Source organism: Phoca vitulina, unplaced genomic scaffold, assembly GCF_004348235.1.
Source record: "Phoca vitulina isolate PV1807 unplaced genomic scaffold, GSC_HSeal_1.0 scaffold48, whole genome shotgun sequence".
Lineage (NCBI taxonomy): Eukaryota > Metazoa > Chordata > Mammalia > Carnivora > Phocidae > Phoca > Phoca vitulina.
The window spans coordinates 8,596,140-8,618,000 of record NW_022589751.1 but is presented as its reverse complement, the minus strand read 5'-3'; the positions used below and the strand labels follow the sequence as shown (position 1 = coordinate 8,618,000).

General features: G+C 39.7%; 2 protein-coding genes across 4 annotated transcripts in view; one reads left to right on the top strand and one right to left on the bottom strand.

Annotated features, from left to right (window-relative positions):
- LOC116649458 (RNA/RNP complex-1-interacting phosphatase-like) overlaps positions 1 to 21,861 on the top strand; it is a 154,062-nt gene that overhangs the window by 90,596 nt on the left and 41,605 nt on the right. The window lies entirely within an intron of this gene.
- Positions 1 to 21,861, bottom strand: part of ENTPD1 (ectonucleoside triphosphate diphosphohydrolase 1) — a 95,364-nt gene that overhangs the window by 35,653 nt on the left and 37,850 nt on the right. For both annotated transcript variants that reach the window (XM_032432245.1, XM_032432246.1), the window contains exon 2: positions 10,595 to 10,722. In XM_032432245.1, the coding sequence (XP_032288136.1) occupies positions 10,595 to 10,722 (128 nt within the window). The remainder of the gene's footprint in view (positions 1 to 10,594; positions 10,723 to 21,861) is intronic.

Here is a 21,861-nt window from a genome sequence, read left to right as displayed (position 1 = left end):
CTCTACTTCATTGCAGCCAGAGTGATCTTTTCAAAACACAAATCTGATCAAGTTACTGTCTTCTCATTGCTCTTAGGATTAAAATTAAAATCCTCAACCTGACTTGCAAGACTCTGACTGAACCACCTCCCTCACCATCTTTATCTGTGAGATTCTTGGACTTGCTTTCTTTTTGCCTGGAATACTCTCTATCATTCTCTATCTCGGCTAACTTCTAATCATACTTCAAATTTTACTGTAAATGTCATTTCTTTCAGGGAAGACTCCCTAGCTCCCAAAACTTTTACTTGGTGGCACCCATCACAACTATAATTAATAATTTGTATCATCTATTAAATGTGTTTAATAGTAAGCTCAATCATATCTATACTGGCTTCCCAATTCTGTAGCTAAAATACAGTACCTAATACAGATACTTAATACATAATTGTTGATACATGAATTTGTGAACAAATGAAGAGCTGCTGAATGAGGTATGGTCATAAAGAGATGATAAGTTTTTATTTATTTTAATTCCAGTATAGTTACATACAATGTTATATTAGTTTCAGGTGTACAACATAGTGATTCCACAATTCTATATATTACTCAGTTCTCATCATGGTAAGTATACTGCACTTATTTCACCCATTCCCCCACCCACTTGCCCTCTGGTAACCATCAATTTGTTCTCTATAGTTGAATCTGTTTTTAGGTTTGTCTCTTTTTTTGCTTGTTTTGTTTCTTAAATTCCACATATGAGTAAAAACCTATGGTATTTGTCTTTCTCTGACTTATTTCACTTAGCATTATATTCTCTAGCTCTATCCATGTTGTTGCAAATGGCAACATTTCATTCTTCTTTATGGCTGAATAATATTCCATTGTATATATGTACCACATCTTCTTTATCCATTCACCTATCAGTGGATGCTTGGGTTGCTTCCACAATTTGGTTATTGTAAATACTGCTGCAATAAACACAGGGGTGCATATATCTTTTCAAATTAATGTTTTTGTATTCTTTGGGTAAATACCCAGGAGTAGAATTACTGGATCATACGGTAGTTCTATTTTTAATTTTTGAGGAAGCTCCATACTGTTTTCCACAGTGGCCACATCAATTTGCATTCCCACCAACAGTGCACAACAGTTCCCTTTTTTCCACATCCTCACCAACACTTAACTGTTTCTTGTGTTTTTTATTCTAGCCATTCTGACAGGTGTGAGGTAATATCTCACTGTGGTTTTTATTTGCATTTCCCTGATGATGAGTGATGTTGAGCATCTTGTGTCTTCTGGCCATCTGTATGTCTTCTTTGGAGAAACGTCTGTTCATGTCTTTTGTCCATTTTTTATTTGGATTATTTGTTTTTTTGTGTTGTGCTGTGTAAGTTCTTTATATATTTTGAATACTAACCCTTTATTGGCTATGTCATTTGAAAATATCATCTCCCACTCAGTAGGCTGTCTTTTAGTTTTGTTGATCATTTCCTTTGCTGTGCAGAAGCTAATGGATTATTTTTGCTTTTGTTTCCCTTGCCTCAGGAGACATATCTAGAAAAATGTTGCTACACTTGACAACAAAGAAATTACTGCCTATGCTCTTCTAGGATTTTTATGGTTTCAGGTCTCACATTTACATCCTTAACCCATTTTGAGTTTATTTTTGTGTATGGTGTAAGAAAGCAGTCCAATTTCATTCTTTTGCATGTAGCTGTCCAGTTGTCCCAACACCATTTGTTGAAGAGACTATCTTTTTCCCATTGCACATTCTTGCCACCTTTGTCAAAGATTAACTGACCATATAATTGTGTTCTGTTGATCTGTGCATTTATTTTTGTGCCAGTACAACACTGTTTATAGTACTATAGCTTTGTAGTATATCTTGAAATCTAGGATTGTGGTATCTCCAGTTTTGTTTTTCTTTTTCAAGACTGCTTTGGCTACTCAAGGTCTTTTTGGATCCATATACATTTTAGGATTGTTTGTTCTAGTTCTGTGAAAAATACTCTTGGTATTTTGATAGGGATTGCATTAAATCCATAGACTGCTTTGGGTAGTATGGACATCTCCCAATCCATGAGCATGGAATATCTTTCATTTGTTTATGTCATCTTCAATTTCTTTCATCAGTGTTTTATAGTTTTCAGAGTACAAGTCTTTTACCTCCTTGAAAGGTGAAAGAAAGTTTATTCCTAGGCATTTTATTCTTTTTGGTACAATTGTAAATGGGATTGTTTTCTTTCTTTTTTTTTTTAATTTTAAGATTTTATTTCTTTATTTGAAAGAGAGAGACCAAGCAAGAGAGAGAGAGAGCACCAGTGGGGATGGGGGAAGCAGAGAGAGAGAAGGAGAAGCAGACTCCCTGTTGAGCAGGGAGCCCGACATGGGGTTCGATCCCAGGACCTCAGGTTCATGACCTGAGCTGAAGGCAGATGCTTAACTGAGCCACCCCAGCACCCCATGGGATTGTTTACTTACATTCTTTTTCTGTTATTTCATTATAGATGTATAGTGTATAGATATGCAATGGATTTCTATATATTGATTTTTTATCCTCTGACCTTACTAAATTCATTTATCAGTTTTGGTAGTTTTTTTGGTGGAGCTTTTAGGGTTTTCTATATACAGTATGATATCCTCTGCAAATAGTGAAAATTTTCCTTCTTCCTTACCGATTTGGATGCCTTTCATTTCTATTTCTTGTCTGATTGCTGTGGCCAGGACTTCTAGTACTATGTTGAATAGAAGTGGTAAGAGTGGGCATTTTTGTCTTTTTCTGATCTTAAAGGAAAAGTTTTCAGTTTTCACCATTATGATGTTAGCTGTGGGGTTTTTTAATATATGGCCTTTGTTATGTTGAGGTATATTTCCTCTAAACCTACTTTGTTGAGAGTTTTTATCATGAATGAATTTTGTACTTTGTCAAATGCTTTTTCTGCATCTATTGAGATGATCATATGATTTCTATCCTTTCTCTTGTTAATGTGATGTATCATGTTGATTGATTTGCAAATATTGAACCACCCTTGTGTCTCAGGAATAAATCCCACTTGATCGTGGTGAATAATTTTTTTAATGTATTGTTGGATTTGGTTTGCTAATATTTTGTTGAGGATTTTTGCATCTATGTTCATCAGAGTTATTGGCCTGTAGTTCTCTTTTTTTCTTTATCTGGTTTTGGCATCAGGGTAATGTTGCCCTCATAGAATGAAATTGGAAGTTTTCCTTCCTCTTCTATTTTTTGGGATAGTTAAAGAAGACTAGGTATTAGCTCTTCTTTAAATGTTTGGTAGAATTCACCAAGGAAGCGGTCAGGTCCTGGATTTTTGTTTGTTGGTAGTTTTTTTTATTACTGATTCAATTTCATTGCTGATAATAGGTCTACTCAATGTTTCTATTTCTTCCTGATTCAGATTTGGGAGGTTATATGTCTCTCGGAATTTATCCATGTCTTCTAGGTTGTCCAGTTTGTTGGCATATAATTTTTCATAATAGTCTCTTATAATCCTTTGTACTTCTGTGGTATTAGTTGTTATTTCTCCTCTTTCATTTCTAATTTTGTTTGAGTCACCTCTCTTTTTTTTTTTTAATGAGTCTGGCCACAGGTTTACCAATTTGGTTTATCTTTTCAAAGAACCAGCTCCTGGTTTCATTGATCTATTCTATTGTCTATTTAGTTTCTACTTCATTTATTTCTGCTCTAATCTTTATTATTTCCTTCCTTCTAGTGGTTTTGGGTTTTGTTTGTTCTTCTTCTTCTAGCTCCTTTAGGTATAAGGTTAGGTTGTTTAAGATTTTTCTTGCTTCTTGAGGTAGGCCTGCATTGCTATGAAGTTCCCTCTTAGAACAGCTTTGCTGCATCCCAAAGATTTTGGACCATTATGTTTTCATTTGCATTTGTCTACATGTATTTTTTTATTTCCTCTTTGATTTCTTGGTTGACCTGTGCATTGTTTAGTAGCATGTTATTTAATCTCCATGCTCTTAACAGATTTTTGTTTGTGGTTGATTTCTAGTTTCACAGTGTTGTAGTCAGAAAAGATGCCTGGTGGGGCGCCTGGGTGGCTCAGTCGTTAAGCGTCTGCCTTCGGCTCAGGTCATGATCCCAGCGTCCTGGGATCGAGCCCCACATCGGGCTCTCTGCTCCGCGGGAAGCCTGCTTCTCCCTCTCCCACTCCCCCTGCTTGTGTTCCCTCTCTCGCTGTGTCTCTCTCTGTCAAATAAATAAATAAAATCTTTAAAAAAAAAAAAAAAAAAAGAAAAGATGCCTGGTATGATTTCAATCTTTTTGAATTTGTTGAGACTTGTTTTGTGGCCAATATGTGATCTATTCTGGAGAATGTTCCATGTGCACTTGAAAAGAATATGTATTCTACTGTTTTAGGATGGAATATTGTGAATATATCTGTTAGATTATTCTGGTCCAATGTATCATTCAAAGTCACTGTTTCCTTGTTGATTTTCGGTTTGGATGATCTATCCATTGATGTAAGTGGAGTGTTAAAATCCCCTACTATTATTATGTTACTATTGATTACTTTATGTTTGTTATTAGCTGCTTTATGTATTTGGGTGCTCCCATATTGGGTGCATATTTATAACTGTTATATCTTCTTGTTGGATTGTTCCCTTTATGATTATATAGCATCCTTCTTTGTCTCTTGTTACAGTCTTTATTCTAAAGTTCATTTTGTACAATATAAGTATTGCTACCCCAGCTTTCTTTTCACTTCGATTTGTATGATAAATGCATTTCCATCCCCTCACTTTCAATCTGCATATGTCTTTAGGTCTGAAATGAGTTTCTTGTGGGCAGCATATAGATCGGTCTTGCTTTTTTATCCATTCTGTCACCCTATGTCTTTTGGTTGTAGCATTTAGTTCATTTACATTCAAACTGATTATTGATAGATATGTACATATTGCCATTTTGTTACTTGCTTTATGGTTGTTTTTGTAGTTCTTCTTTTCTTCTCTTGCTGCTTTCTCTCATGGTTTCCTGGCTTTCTTTAGTGATATACTTGGATTCCTTTCTCTTTATTTTCCACATATCTATTACTGGTTTTTGATTTGTGGTTACCATTACCTTTATATATAACATCTTATACATATAGCAATCTATGTTAAATTGATGGTTGCTTAAGTTTGAATCCATTCTTTATTCCTTTCTCCCCCATGTTTTAAGTATATGGTGTCATACTTTACATCCTTTTACTTTGTGAATCCCTTGACTGATTTTTATAGATATACTTATTTTAACTGCCTTTGTGCTTCCTATTTTTCTTACTCCTGCTTATGGTCTTTCCTTTCCACTCAAGAGTCCCCTTTAACATTTCTGGTAGTGGTCATGAATTCCTTTAACTTTTGTTTGTCTGGGAAACTATCTCTTCTTCTATTTTGAATGACAGCCTTGCTGGATAGAGTATTCTTGGCTGCAGGTTTTTTTCTTTCAGCACTTTGAATGTACCATGCCACTCCCTTTTGGCCTGCAAAGTTTTTGCTAAAAAATTAGCTACAGCCTTATGGGATTTCCCTTATAAGTAATTATTTTCTCTTGCTGCTTTTAAAATTCTCTTTATCACTACTTTTTGCCATTTTAATTACTATATGTCTTGGTGTGGACCTCCTTGGGTTGATTTTGTTGAGGGCTCTCTGTGCCTCCCGGATCTGGATTTCTGTTTCCTTCCCCTGATTCAGGAAGTTTTCAGTTATTATTTCTTCAAATAAATTTTCTGCCCCCCTTTCTCTCTTTTCTCCTTCTGGGATCACTGTAATGTGAATGTTTTTATGCTTGATAGTATCGGTGAATTCCCTGGTTTTATTTTTTTATTATTTCTTTATTTGCTCCTGTTCAGCTTGATTGCTTTCCATTACTCTGTCCTCCAGTCACTGATCCATTCTTCTTCTTCCTCCAGTCTACTATTTATTCCATCTAGTGTAGGTTTAATTTGAGTTATTGAGTACTTCATCTCTGATTGGTTTGTTTTTGTTTTCCTTTTTTTTTTCCCAAAGATTTTATTTATTTATTGAAAGAGAGAGAGAGAAAGAGAGAGAGAACAGGGGGAAGGGCAGAGGGAGAAGGAGAGAGAGAATCCTAAGCAGATTCTGAGCTGAGCACAGAGCCTGACACAGGGCTTGATCCCACAACCCTGAGATCACAACGTGAATCAAAACCAAGAGCTGGTTGCTCAACCAATTGAGCCACCCAGGTGACCCTCTTTTTTGTTTTCTCTCTTTGTTAAGAGGGTCACTCTTTTCTCAAGCCCAGTGAGTATCTTTATGACCATTACTTCAAATTCTCTACAAGCATATTACTTATCTCCATTTGTTAGCTCTCTTGCTGTGATTTTGTCCTGTCCTTTCATTTGGGATATATTCCTCTGTCTCCTCATTTTGTCTAACTCTCTGCATCTGTTTCTCTGTGTTAAGAAAGACGGCTATGTCTCATGTACTTGACAGTAATAGCCTTATGAAGAAGAGGTCCCGTAGTGCCCTGCCACGCAGTGTCCCCTGTTCACCTGGCGCTTCAGGGGTATCTCCTTTGTGTGATGCATGTGTCCTGCTGTTGTGGCTTAGCCGCTTTTGCCTTCAGTCCAGTTGTTTGTGATGGCTCTCTTTGCCTGTTGTGGGCAGAGTTTGGTCCATGTGTTGTTAGTGGGCCAGTATAGGGCCACTTTCAGCTTGAGTTGAGTCAGACCAGGAGTTTGCCAGAGATGCAGTAACACCAAACTGTAGGGCACTTTCCTTGGTGTTGTCTTCTGAGAGCCTTTCACAGGCGGGCAGGACCTGCAGTCAGACCAGACATCTGCTGCCAGCCCACTGCTGGGGTTGCAGTCAGATAGGTGTGTGTGGTTACCTTCCACTCTCCCCAGGACAGGAGTCACTTTGGAGTGGTGCTGGCCTATCAGGGCTGCTTGCCCACTGCCAGGCTTGTGGCACCACTTTGGATGGGCTTTGGCCAAGGGCATACTGGAGGCGGCAGGTACACAGGAGAAAGCAGGGATGGGGGGGTGGGGCACACAGCGTTAGCAAGGTTTGTTTACGTCTGTTGTGAAAGGGGACTGGTAGCCACCAGAACCAAGGGTGGCTGGATTGGAGGGGGTGGATCCCAAGAAGCACTTGGGGGCAGGGTGGGTGGTATTAGTAAGGTCTGTTGTGATAGAAGACCTGGAGTGAGGCCTGGCTGGAGCCAGCATGTCCACAGGAGAACACAAGGGCGAGGCATGCTGTTAGCAAGTTAGGTAGTGTTGGAGAAGTGCTGGTTCACAGGTGTCCATGTGTTTATGCTGGAGGGTGGGGAAAGGAAATGGCATCCACCAGCTCCTTTGTTCTTAGAGAAGTCTCCCAATGATCCCTGCCCCTCCAAGCACATGCTCTGAGATTAGTAAACAAATCTCCCTCCTGCACACCCCAGATGCTTTTCAAACTGCTGCTTCTATGCTGTATCTCCACAGGGCTGTTTGTTTAAGGGTGCTATCTCTTTAAGGGTGGGGACTCCGTTTCCTCTCACCCTCCTGGCTCTTCCAGAACTGACCCCACTAATTTTCAAATTTCCAGGCATTAATCCCTGCTGACTATAAGAACTTGGGAAATTAGGCCCCTCTGGTTTCATGTAGGATCCCTGTGCGCGTGGGGTGCTTGGTGTGACGGTCTGGTCCTCTCCCCTTTCCATGCCTGTATTGTTCCTCCCTCCTACAGACAGGTCCATTTAGCTTCCAAATATGTCTCCACCCTTCCTACCCTCTTTGATATGGCCTCTTCTCTTCATTTAGCTGTGAAGAGTCCGTTCTGTCAGTCTTCAGATCGTTTTCTGGGTTTGTACATGGATGTGGGTGTTACCTTGTTCCATGGGATGAGGTGAGCTTAGGATCCTCCTACTCCACCATCTTCCCTGGAAGTTCGATGTTATGTTTTTAAAACAAATGTACAAATATCGAAATAAGTGTTATCCTTTAAATCATAATTTTTGAAAGAAAATCAATTTATTCCAACAAACTACTCAAAGCACTTTAGTAGCCCAGGATATCTGGGATGGTCCTGGTATTAGTTTATAAACCACATAAGAAAAAGTCTCATTTCTTGTTCCTTATTTTAGATTTTATAATGTTTTATCATATACCTTATTCCTCAAACTTAGTTTTAAATGATTTCAGAGATATTATCAAAGAGTATGCTCTAAAGCAGCAATGTCCAATTGAACTTTCTTCAGCAGTGGAAATGTTCTGTGTCTTCATTGTCCAGTTTAGTATCCACCAGCCACATGAGGCTATTGACTGCTTGGAATGTGGCTAGTGCAATTAAGGAACAAAGTTATTTTATTTTATTTTATTTTATTTTATTTTATTTTATTTTATTTTATTTTAATTAAGTTGAAATAGCTACATATGGCTAGTGACTATTATATTGGGCAGCATACACAGCTTAAAGCCATCACCAAAGACAAGTTCCTAAAATATTTTTGCCCTCAATATATGCCAGCAATCTTATTAAGATTAGTGTATGACCTTAATAAATGACTAGTTTGCATATATAAAATGATCTTTGTGTAAAATAAACCAGTGATATTGCTATGAAGATTCATTTCATATGCCATTGTCTACTCTTCAAATACTCATACCTCTTATTTAAAGACCTGTTCCATTTTGTGGGGCCAGCACAACACAGAATCACAAGAGTCAATGATGACCACTGTGAATGCAGGAAGGTCACCCATGACCAGAAGTATTCACGGGGAACACAGAGCTCAAGTCTGTCATGGATTTTGCCTCCTGGGCAGTGCCCCTCTCCAATGATGCAATAATGAACATGTAAAAAGGTCAAATCAAGAAGGCAATCATGACTTTAGCAGCTGGTAAACAAATAGCAGAACCAAGATGTCACGAGGCTTCAACTGTGAGTGAAGTTTTGCCAAGAGAGCCAACATCACCCAACATTAAAAGGCAAGAGACCATTGACAATGAGATAATATCGGCCTTCTGAGCTGACAAAGGGGTTGCTGTGCACAGCAACACTGAGTTGAGTTCATGCCGCAAAGGGATGCCGATGTAACTCCAGGCCTCCGCTATATAGCAACTGATTTGGGTGGGTGGCAAAAGTTTTAGAAGCCTGGCATATGCATCCATCTTCCCAGTCTCACAGTTTAGTATCTTCGAGTACAAGAAAATAAACTTCTGCCCATGTATTTCAGAGCCTCCATGGTCAAGTTAACTTCTGGATAAGGCATCGTCTATGTGTACATATGTGCCAATATGTACAACATTAGCATATTGGCATATTCTGGGCCCTTTTAGATTTATTTACTTATACATTTATTTAATTTCAATGAAAGTTTAAAATGGTGTACTTACAACATAAATCTAAATTTTCCACATGCTTTTTAATTAACAGATTAAAATAATGATATTAAAAGCTATCTGTAAGATATTCATGTCTTTGAAATTTTACTTTGATGAATTTGAAAGGAAGCAGAAATCACAGCAGAGTTAACGATCCTAATTATTTTTAATGATATTAACTATCTGTTCAAATGTGGAAATTTCCAAGAAATCTGTCCACCCATGAATTCATTTCAAATCACTATATTTGATACATGTATGTGCTCTGTTTTTTTTTTCATGGATTTTGCTGCTTTCTTTAATATTTTGGAGGTTTTTTTGTTTGTTTGTTTTTTTAAGATTTTATTTATTTATTTATTTGACAGAGAGAGAAACACAGCGAGAGAGGGAACACAAGCAGGGGGAGTGGGAAGCAGGGCAAGTGGGAAGCAGGGGAAGCAGGCTTCCCGCTGAGCAGGGAGCCCAATGCGGGACTGGATCCCAGGACCCTGGCATCATGACATGAGCCAAAGGCAGACGCTTAACGACTGAGCCACCCAGGCGCCCCACTTTCTTTAATATTTTGAAGATGAGGAACAAGTCTTCTCCACAATCTTTGACTTTCAAAGTGCTTTGTACAATGTTCTCTAATAAATTTTATTATTTTCGTGATAGTAATAATGATTAAGAAGATCAAAGAGTGCAATGTTGTGACACATCCACAGTGAAACAATGAATAAGAAGGAGAGATAGTGCTAGATCATAGAATATCAGCACAAAATATCACCACATGGTATCAGCACATATCTGGATGTAGTGAATAAAGTATTTGTTTCTTTTTTTTTTTTAAAGATTTTATTTATTTGACAGAGAGAGACACAGCGAGAGAGGGAACACAAGCAGGGGGAGTGGGAGAGGGAGAAGCAGGCTTCCCACGGAGCAGGGAGCCTGATGTGGGGCTCGATCCCAGGACCCTGGGATCATGACCTGAGCCGAAGGCAGACGCTTAACAACTGAGCCCCCCAGGCGCCCCATAAAGTATTTGTTTCTGTTAAAGTATTAACAATAATTATTGCTGAACAAGCATAAAGACAATTATCTTCCTACCACTAATTGATTCAAGACATTTCCTCTTCCAGAATGAGCATCATTCCATTTTACTTCCCTAATTCAGTGGATATTGACTTGCTCCTGGGCTGCCAGAACCTCCACCCCTCCTGTATTGCTCTGATTTACCACAACCTCTTTCCCCTCCCCCACCACACTCCAGCCAGAACCTCTCAGATTTGAGTTACCTTAAAATTTTCTGGCAATGGTTTGTTCTGGGTCAGCCCCACAGCAATCAAGGCAATCACAGCCATGATAGAGGAGAAGCCAAGGATGATCAGTATATTTCTGGAACAAAAATTCTTCAGTTCAGACTCTAAAACCAAAAGCAGAAAAGGAAATATCAACAAGAAATCAACAAACATTGATTTTCCTCCACTTTCCATAAGGTCTTGTGATAGCTATCTGAAGACATCAAAGATAGGTAAAAGTTCATCTTTATCCATACAACACTTGCAAAGTAATAGGGAAATAATTCAAGAACAAAAGGATTTGTCTGTCCTGTGATAAGGGCCAAGACTGAGTTAGTGCCTGTGGTAAGGAGAATGGACAGAATTAGGTCAATGACCACATAAGGAATGAGAACAGGGAAGAATCCCAAATTGGCAGTTTAATAGGTCATACCGGTCTATGAGGGTACAAGCAACAACAAAAAAGGATTGCCCTCATTTTTCAAATCTACCACAAAATGTTTAAGATGTTAAAAAGTATTCAGAATATATCATCAAACATCAAAGTCCCAACATTCCATGCCATTTTCTGGCTTGACATACCCCTTGCATTTCAACCACACTTATATGTTGTAATTGGTAATGGTGTAGAGGCTGTGGAGTTTTGAACATTTCAACATTCACATTATCTCATCTATTCTTAGTCTCATCCTGTTGTGGAACATAATAAAGCTCCAAGCAGAGAATTATATAAAAGGCACAAGTTACTTTGATCATTACAAACAGAGCATATAGCAGAAATAAACAAGAAATGGAAAGCTGCCCCACGCCCTCCATTCTGACAACTCACTCTCTTCCTCTCTCAACTTCCCAAACTATCCCTAAACTTTTTTCTTAGGCTTTGGGGAAGAAGGATAGGATAAAGCAATAAAGAAACACATGGAATGAGATGGGCTCTGCAGAACAGATTGCACTTCTCTAAAGACAGGGCATGGGATTAAAGCAGCTGAAAGAGGAGCCCAACTGACTCTCCCCCTCTAGGTCTCCTTCTTGAACAGCAGTAGCCCCCACTGCATGCTGAAACAGGAGCTCTTCTGCAAGCTCTTGAGCAGAAGCTTGGACTTAATCCAAAGGACTGTAACTGTATGGGTCTCCAGTCTGCTCATCAACCTCTAGAATCTTGAACCAGTCTTTACTCATCAGACCAAACAGTACAAAACTTAGGAGAAAAGTTTTAGCAACACCATTAGCTACTGCTTCCAAACATAGGAACAATAGATGAAATATACAGCACTTCCCCTCCTTCTCCCCGCCCAAAAGAACCTCAATTTTGTTCAGATGACTGCCACTCCCCAAGCAGTCCACACACCTCATGGGAAAAGGATACACTCCACCACCACCCACGCCCCCCCACCCCACCAGCCCCTGGCTCAGGGTCAGGCCTTATTGTTGTGCACAATCTCATTCCCTCACCAATGATTAGTTCAACAATGGGTATGTACCCAAAAATGGCCCATGAGACCCTGGAGGAAGTCTGTTGGAGCAAGTCTAGGAAAAGAAAGGCAGCATTCTCGTTTTCCTCAGACATTGCCCTGCCTGGGTAAGATGACATTCAGTGATGGCAGAACAGAGAGATGGACAGAACTTGAGTATTTGATACCATTTTGAACTGCTAAAAGAATAATCCTTGCTCCAATCTTCCCAGGAGACTTATGCTTTGACCCAGTTAGAGTCTGGATTTTAATACTTTGAAGCCAAAATATCCTGATATAACTGGTATACCAGAAGTCTCCTGTTTGATGCCAGGGCTCTGGAATGTGGAAAAGAATCGCCCTAGGTACTACCTGCCTCAGTTCCCAAAGTGATGCTGTTGACAAACACAGCTCATAACAAGCAGCACTTTGGATGAACAATTACAAATCTAATATCCAAGGGCAGCACATTGCAGCAGTTTCTATTTTAATTGAATTTTGAATGCTTTACTCCCTCAAGCTGTTAAAAAAAAAATCTAGTTGTTTTCATAAATATGACAATTTTGCGACCTCATTTTCCTTCCACATCTATTTGGACACTAATCTTAGTAGTGACAAAGACCAACAAGATACCTGCTCTTTGGAGTTCACAATCTGACTGGGAAGATAAATAAGCCAGAACAGAAGTCATAAATTAGTGAATCCAGGTCATGATACATACTAAGAAGAAATTAAAACTAAGGGATGTTATACAGTTTAATGGAAATTAGAACCAAGGAATGGGATATGCAGCAGAGTTGGGGTGAAGGATTCAACTGAGGGTCAGGAAAGCCTCTCCGAGAAGGTGACATTTGACTGAGACCTGGATGATGAGAAAACACCAGCTATGAGAAGGAGTAAGAACATTCCAGAAAGAGGGAACAGCAGCTGCAAAAGCCCTGAGGTGGGAAATAGCCTGACATGACTCTGTCTCTTCCATTTCCTAATGAGATTATTTGCTAACATTATTATTCCTGAACAGTTGGAAATATACTTTTCCACATTTGCCCAACTTTTGCAATGACATCCGTATTATCAGAATTTATTGAAGACTTTCATCATATTCTTATTACAGATATGACGAGAAAAAGAACTTAGATGGGAGAGAAACTTTAGGAATTTTTCATACACAATTTTTAAAAGCTTTATTACCAAAAAAAAAAAAATAATAATAATGGCTAAGTTTGTTTTTCATATAACTGGCTAGATTACCAGGGAGGAGTAATTAAAATACTACCATGTTTTCTATGGCTTAAGGCAGGTAGTTTTCAAAAGCCCTATACATGCAGGAAGCCAGACTCTTCTTAGGAGGTGGTACTGGCCATACCACTAGATGTGGGGGTACGGGGGGGACTTAGCTGGGATGTGCTTATAAAAAGGGAACCACTTAGGTCACTGCCCCCTCTTCTCTGGTCCCCAGAGCTCTTTCAGATGCCATGACTGCTATAGTCAAATTCTGTTATGGAAAATTCACAGTGACTGTCTCTCCCCTACTTCCCTGAGAGCCCTTCATTTGCCTTGTGGATAACAGAAATTCGGTTTCTATCACACAATGTGAAATGGCATTTCCAAAAACAATTTCGAGAAGCACTTTTTATCAAAATATCTAATGGCAAAGTGTTGTGTTTGTTTTCTTTTGAATTGTCTCACTATACTGGAGAATTAAGACTACCACTTCCCTCCCGTTTTTTCCCTTTCATATGACAAGTGAGAAAATGTTTCTATTTAAGGTGAGAGTCAGGTAGAAAGTTCAGCTCTTCACCTGAGAGACAAAACTGAAGGAAACCCAAGCTTTGAGAAAACAGATTGATTTCAAGCCAACTAGCTATGTCAGAGGAAAAGAACAAAAAAGAAAAAATGATCTTTTGATTCTTATACAGTCATCCTGACATCTAGACATAATAGCATCCTATTAAAGTGAAGATCAAAATTCTGCCAGAGAAATCCCAGCCATCTCACTTCATGATACCAAAGATGTAATACCTTAAAATTTTACTTCATGTATTCCAGATTCTGCTCTTAGCACTCCATTTTTTTAAAGATTTTATTTATTTATATGAGAGAGAGCACAAGCAGAGGGGGCAGCAGGCAGAGGGAGAAGCAGACTCCCTGCTGAGCAGGGAGCCCAATGCGGGACTTGATCCCAGGACCCTGGGATCATGACCCAAGCCGAAGGCAGATGCTCAACTGACTGAGCCACCCAGGCGCCTTGTACTCTTAGCACTTTAAATATAACCACTCATTTAACCCAACAATCCTGGGAGGTAGATGTACTATTATCATCTGCATCAGCTTCCTAGGGCTACCACAACAAACTACCACAAACTTGGTGACTTAAAACAACAGAAATTTATTCTCTCACAATTTTGGCAGTCCGGAATCAAGGTGTCAGCAGGGCCAAAGTCTCTGGAGATGATTCCTTTCTTGCCTCTTCCAGCTTCTGCTGGCATTCTTTGGCTTGGGGGGCATCTCTCTAATCACTGTCTGCATCCAGCCTTTCTCCCTATGTCTGTGTATGTCACATTTCCCTCTCTTTTCTCTTATCAGGACATTAGTCATTGAATTTAGGGCCCACCCGAAGTCCAGAATGATCTCATCTCGAGATCTTTAATTACACTGGCAAAGACCCTTTCTAAATAAGGTCAGAATTACAGGTGCTATTATCATCTTCATTATTGTCATTTTACAGATGAGGAAACTAAGTCACAGGTTAAGGAAGTTGCTCAGAGTTACACTGATGTAGAAGCAAGCACAGGTATTCTGGACCCAGAGGCCAGGCTTTTAACCACTGCCCCATCCTGGACCACATGACTAAGGCTTAGTACAGTGCCTGGCACACAGTAATAGTGCTGTATGCGGGAGCCAATCCCATCATCCAGAAGTGAAAAGTGACTGACTTTGAGGATTTGGCTGGAGGGGTTGTCGGGATGTTGTCACAGATGACACCAGACAATGTTGTACCTTTTAAAACAGAGTCTTCGGTCCATGATAGAAGCTTGGAGCTAAGTAACAGAGGCTGACATTATAATTCCCCAAGAGGTAAAGGGACTTGCTCAAAGTCATACATCTTGCAAACAGCAGGGAGGAATCCAATCTGGGTCTCTCACGCCCGCTCCACTGCCTCAGCCATTGCTCTGCATTAGGGACGTGTAGAAATTACTCAGCTTTGTTCCTCGACTCAATGCAAAAGAATTCACCCCAAGTTCTGTTCAAATGGAAAGATCTTACTCCATCTCACACCCCCACCCATATTTTTCCAATTAATAAATCCAGAGTCAAGTTTGAGGACAGAGCACTTTAATTTGGTGGGGTTTTTTCCTGCCTGTGTTTTTAAGTCAAGGAAGTCTGTACAATGTCACTAAATACACAAATGCTAAAAATAAACTGCAAGGCCAGTCAGTTACAGGGCAAAAGGCAAATGAGAGGGAGGGAAAACATGATTTACTCAGGCTTGGGAGACACGTGCAAGAAGACAGAATAAGAGGGGAAGGGAAAGGTGGAAGATGGAATGGAAAGAGAGGTAGAGATGGATAATTGAGTAGATTAACCACGTCCTGTCCCACTGATCTCTTGAACCACAGACTTCAGAGGAAGTCATTTGCTTTTATTTATGATCTTTTATTCCTACTCTTTGAAATGTTAATTAGCTTGTTAATCTCAGTTCACAGCTCTTTAGAAAAGGAGTGCATTTATCTTAACAAAGTAGCCTGGCTGATCCTGAGTGAACCCCTTCAGAGATTCAGCTTTGGGTGGGATGAGCCCATCTAGGGATACCAGGCAGTGGAAATGGGAGTAGGGGTACAGAACAAGCTCTTCCTGCAAATCAGATTCTGCCAATCCCATGCTCCCCGCCCCACAGTTCTTGCTGTGAGCTGTGCTCTTTTCAGATTAGCAGCAAGTAACTGACTTTGCACTTGGTATGCCTGACTCTAAAAATGTTAATGACTGCAAAAATCAAATGCCAACAGGGGCTCTGTGTGTGGGAAACAAGGAAGCAAAGGAGTCCCTTCCTCACTCTCGTTCTCCTTACTTCCTCCCACCATACCATCTACCTCCTCACCCATACCCCTTCTGGCTTCTCCTGCATTATTTTGCCCATAGACTGCATGGAGCACAATAAGTCTTTGTGGTCATCATGGAATTCCATATTCAAGTATAGGGCTGGCAAGGAGGAGGGTTGTTTCCAGCAAAATATCACTGAGACTGCAGACAGGAATTCCCTGTGTCCCAGCCAACACGCGTAACAATCTCATGTATTGATGGTCTCTGCAATAAGTACATTGCTTCCACTAAATGAATCCTCTTCCACATCTGAATCGAAGAATTGCACCCTCAAGATTCTACCCTTTCTCAAAGCAGCTGCATTTGTCAATAAGCTTTGGTTCTTTGTAGCCAGTGAGACAGACTAAGAAAATCTGTACTGGCCACATATCACTAGTATGGGGGTCGCAGTCAAGGTGGGGTAAACTGACTCACCCAGGTTGCCTGGCCTTATAGTCCCCTGTGTTCTATACCTTCCATTCATAAATTCTCTCATTTCTACTTCCACATCTTTGCACCATGAGATATATTTAATATAAAACATAAAAATATTTCTGCAGCAAAATATGCCATTAAAAAGGTAAAAAATTACAATTTGTTTCTCAGAGTCCATAGTCTCTCATGGTTTGTCTCCCCCTCCGATTTCCCCCCCTTCATTTTTCCCTTCCTACTATCTTCTTTTTTTTTTTTAACATATAATGTATTATTTGTTTAAGAGGTACAGGTCTGTGATTCATCAGTCTTACACAATTCACAGCACTCACCATAGCACATACCCTCCCCAATGTCTGTCACCCAGCCACCCCATCCTTCCCACCCCCCACCATTCCAGCAACCCTCAGTTTGTTTCCTGAGATTAAGAATTCCTCATATCAGTGAGATCATATGATACATGTCTTTCTCTGATTGATTTATTTCGCTTAGCATAATACCCTCTAGTTCTATCCACATTGTTGCAAATGGCAAGATTTCATTCCTTTTGATGGCTGCATAATATTCCATTGTATATATATATCACATCTTCTTTATTCATTCATCTGTCAGTGGACATCTGGGTTCTTTCCATAGTTTGGCTATTGTGGACATTGCTGCTATAAACATTGGGGTGCACGTACCCCTTCAGATCACTGCATTTGTATCTTTGGGGTAAATACCCAGTAGTAAAATTGCTGGGTCATATGGTAGCTCTATTTTCAACTTTTTGAGGAACCTCCATACTGTTTTCCAGAGTGGCTACACCAGCTTGCATTCCCACCAACAGTGTAGGAGGGTTCCCCTTTCTCTGCATCCTCGCCAACATCTGTCATTTCCTGACTTGTTAATTTTAGCCATTCTGACTGGTGTGAGGTGGTATTTCATTGAGGTTTTGATTTGGATTTCCCTGATGCCAAGCGATGTTGAGCATTTTTTCATGTGTCTGTTGGCCATTTGGATGTCTTCTTTGGAAAAATGTCTGTTCATGTCTTCTGCCCATTTCTTGATTGGATTATTTGTTCTTTGGGTGTTGAGTTTGATAAGTTTTTTATAGATTTTGGATACTAGCCCTTTATCTGATATGTCATTTGCAAATATCTTCTCCCATTCTGTCTGGTGTCTTTTGGTTTTGTTGACTGTTTCCTTTGCTGTGCAAAAGCTTTTTATCTTGATGAAGTCCCACTAGTTCATTTTTGCCCTTGCTTCCCTTGCCTTTGGCAATGTTTCTAGGAAGAAGTTGCTGCGGCTGAGGTCGAAGAGGTTGCTGCCTGTGTTCTCCTCTAGGATTTTGATGGACTCCTGTCTCACATTTAGGTCTTTCATCCATTTTGAGTCTATTTTTGTGTGTGGTGTAAGGAAATGGTCCAATTTCATTCTTCTGCATGTGGCTGTCCAATTTTCCCAACACCATTTGTAATGTATATAATGTATGGTGATTAACATAACATAATAAAATAAAATTTTTTAAAAAGTAAAAAATTACAAACTAAGGAAAATGTTTGCAACAACTATGAACCAGTTGGTTTCCTTAACATATAGAGTCATTAAAAATCATTAAGAATATGATCAACCTACCTAATAGAAAAATAAGCAAAAAACATCAATAGGCAATTTGAAGAAAAACATATATTCTTAACATATTAAGTGTATTGTAATGTCCTTAATTAAAGAAATGTAAATGAAAAAATGAGATAGCTTTTATCACTTACCAGAATAGCAAAGTTTTTTTTTTTAATTTGATAAATGTATAATATTACTACATACTTATTAGAATGGCCAAAATTTAAAAAAAAATACTGACAATACCAAATGTTGGCAAGGATGTGGAGCAACTGAAACTCTCGTATGTTGCTACTGGGGACGCAAAATGGCACAGCCACTTTCGAAAGAGTTTGGCAGTCTCTCATGAAGTTAAGCATATACTTGCCATATGACCAGGCAATCCCACTCTTGAGGATTTATCCAAGGAAAGTTAAGACATATGCCTACACAAAACTCAAAATAACCCAAATGCCCATCAACTAGTGAATGTACCCAAATTGTGACACAACCATACAGTGGAATTCTAGTTAGCAACAAAAAAGGAATAAACTACTGATAATTGCCACAACATGGATGAATCTCAAAAGCATTACACTAAGTGAAAGAAGCCAGACTCAAAAGGTTATATACTGCATGATTTCATTTATATGACATTCTGGAAAAGGCAAAACTAAGGACAGAAATCAGACCAGTGGGTAGAGGTTCAGAGACAGAGGACTGACTACCAAAGATCACAAGGGAACTTTCAGAGATGATGGAAATACTCTATATTTTGATTGTGATGGTAGTTAGATGACTATATACATTTGTTAAAATCCATAGAACTGTACATCTAAGAAGGGTGAATTTTCAGGAAGGAAATTCAGTAAAGAAATTCTATTTATCAACAATGATGTGGGGAAACAGGCATTTCTTACATGTTGGTGGGAGTAAAAATTCATATAACCTCTTTGGTGGGTGGCAACTTTGTAATACCTATGAAAGAGTAAAGTACATATATCCTTTGACCCAAGAATTCTACTCCTGAAGATTTAACCTCCTGATAATACTTATGAATGTACAAAAAGATGCACGTATAGGGATGTTTGGTACAGCATTATTTGTAATAGCTAGACTAAAAATGACTAAAGGTCCATTAATTGGGGTCTGGATATATAAATTGTAATACACTATAGATAATATTATGCAGACATGAAAAAGATTTTGATTTATGAATGTTGATACAGATTGTCTTTGAAATATTTTATATGTGAAAAGCAAAATGTGAAATAATATATACAGTGTGTTCTCATTGGGTAAAGGCATAGACATCTCTAGAAGAATATGGATTTGCTAGGACTCAGGACTCAGCACATGGTCATACTCACAACTAAGATTTATTACAGGGAAAGGATATGAAGCATCAGCTAAGAGGGAAAAAAAGCATGGGACTAAGTCTGGAGGAAACCAGGCACAAGCTTTCAAGGGTCTTCTCCCAGTGGAGACCACAGGACATACTTAATTCCCCCAGCAGTGAGTTGGGACAACACATGTGAAATATTGTCTATCAGGGAAGCTCACCAGAGACCCGGTGCCCAGGGATTTCACTGGGGGGCAGCTACAAAGGCACCTTCCATTCAGCATTCAGCAATATTCCACTCTCAGAAGGAAAGCAGGTACCCAGCACAAACCACACTACCTGCACAGTCCCAACACAGTGAGCCATCCCCACCAATCCTCAGAATGGTGAGAACCCTTCTGAAATCCAGACACATCCAAGGGCTAACCCAGCAAGCAGGTCCCCTCAAGGATAGAAGTCCCAGGCTTGCATGTTGATTCCCTTCTGCACTGAGCAATTCTTAAAATATTTTACCACGTGACCATCCTTACTCTCTCCCTTTTTTCCCTCCCTCCTTTCTCCTCCTTCCTTTCTCCCTTCCCTCCTTCCTTCCTTACTGATTCTCTGAATAATTTAAAATTCTTAATAGAAATTCCTAAAAACCCAAAGGCTTTGTGCTGAAGAAGAAAAATTTACAGAGGGTTTCCAGTTTAGAGTAAAGGGGCAAAGACACTGGGAACCCAGAAGGTAGGGAATGGGTAAATAGAAAGTTTGGTATGTTTGATGGTAGTTTGATGCGGACTTTGCTGATTCTCTGCCCGCTCTGCCACCCTTCTACCCACTCACCAACCTGATAAGGCCAAGCAGCCATCTCTGGGTACCCACTCATTCATTCTTCCTAGGTCAGTGTAATCTCTTTTGCATTCTTTGGGGCAGAATCGTCAGGTGTCACTGGGCCAGACTTTGGGTGGATTCGGAGCTTTATTCTGAGGGAAATTTGGCATCTCCTCTCAGGCACCTCTGCTGTTATGTAACAAAACAAGAGGGAAGAGCTCTCTGGATGAGATACAGTCAAGTTTCTAAATGCCCATGGTAACTTTGTCATAGATCATCAGTAACTGAACAGCTGGCTCTTTCTCTTTAACGATCAACACAGAGTATTTGCACTTTAGATACTTACGTGAGAACTCAACCTTAAGTTGATCAGTATCTAGTTCCTGTCAAGGGTGTAACAGACACAATTGATATTTGGGAAGGACAATCTAAAAATCCCCTAGATTTTTTAGCTTATTTTCTGTATTCATTTAGTGTGGTGGAAGGAAGGAGGGGTTAAAGAAAGGTCCCTGGACCTTGGAGAAAGGGGTGTCCTCCTAGAGCAAAACTAGTGAGATCAACACATAACAGATGAGAGCAGCTCCTACCAACATTGCCCACACTTTTTAAAAAATGTGTGTTCAGTCCTGTTGATGTGGGAAACAAAGGCAGAAGAAAAATTATTGAATGTCCTTACTACCTACAGCCCATTGACAAGTCCTTGAACCAGGCAGAGTGACATTCCTCTAGGAACTCAGCTGCCTCAATGTTAATACTTCGCTAAGGGCAAAAGGCAATCTTAGCCCAATCCCGAGGATCCTGTAAGTCTACTTTAACATATAAAAATTCCTTTGGGGGACGCCTGGGTGCCTCAGTTGGTTAAGTGTCTGCCTTCGGCTCAGGTCATGATCCCAGGGTCCTGGGATCGAGCCCCACATCGGGCTCCCTGCTCAGCAGGGAGTCCTCTTCTCCCTCTCCCTCTGCTGCTGCTCCCTCTGCTTGTGCTCTCTCTGTCAAATAAATAAATAAAATCTTTAAAAAAAAAATTCCTTTGGAAACTTCCTTTATCTCTACCCCCTAAGATACATGTTGGCAATCATCTTCCAAGCATATGACCCACTGATATACATCTGAAGAGTCTCATGACTGAGTTTTTACTAAATAGTAATAAATGATCTTTTCCTAACAATAGCTAGCCCCCTCAGGACCCTGGAAACCTTGTTTTCAAAATACCTGGGAGGCTTCTGCTATCCCTAACTCCCACCCAACTTGAAAGTATATAATGGGCCACTCCCCATGACCCTGGTGCAGCTTGTTCTGCCCACAGGTCCTGTCCCATACTTTCATAAAACCACCTTTTTGTACCAAAGACATATCAAGAATCCTTTCTTGGCTGTCGGCTTTGAACACAAATGTCTTGCCTGCATCACTGTGATTTGAGTATTTCCTCAAATCCAGAATACAACTAAGAATGTAGTGTCCTACTCAGTTTTGCACGCTGAGTGAAGAGAGAATGTGTAAATACGGTGAGGGGGGTCATCTGCATGGAGTGGAAAGGGAACTAAAAGAAGTGAACAGTGTGGTGT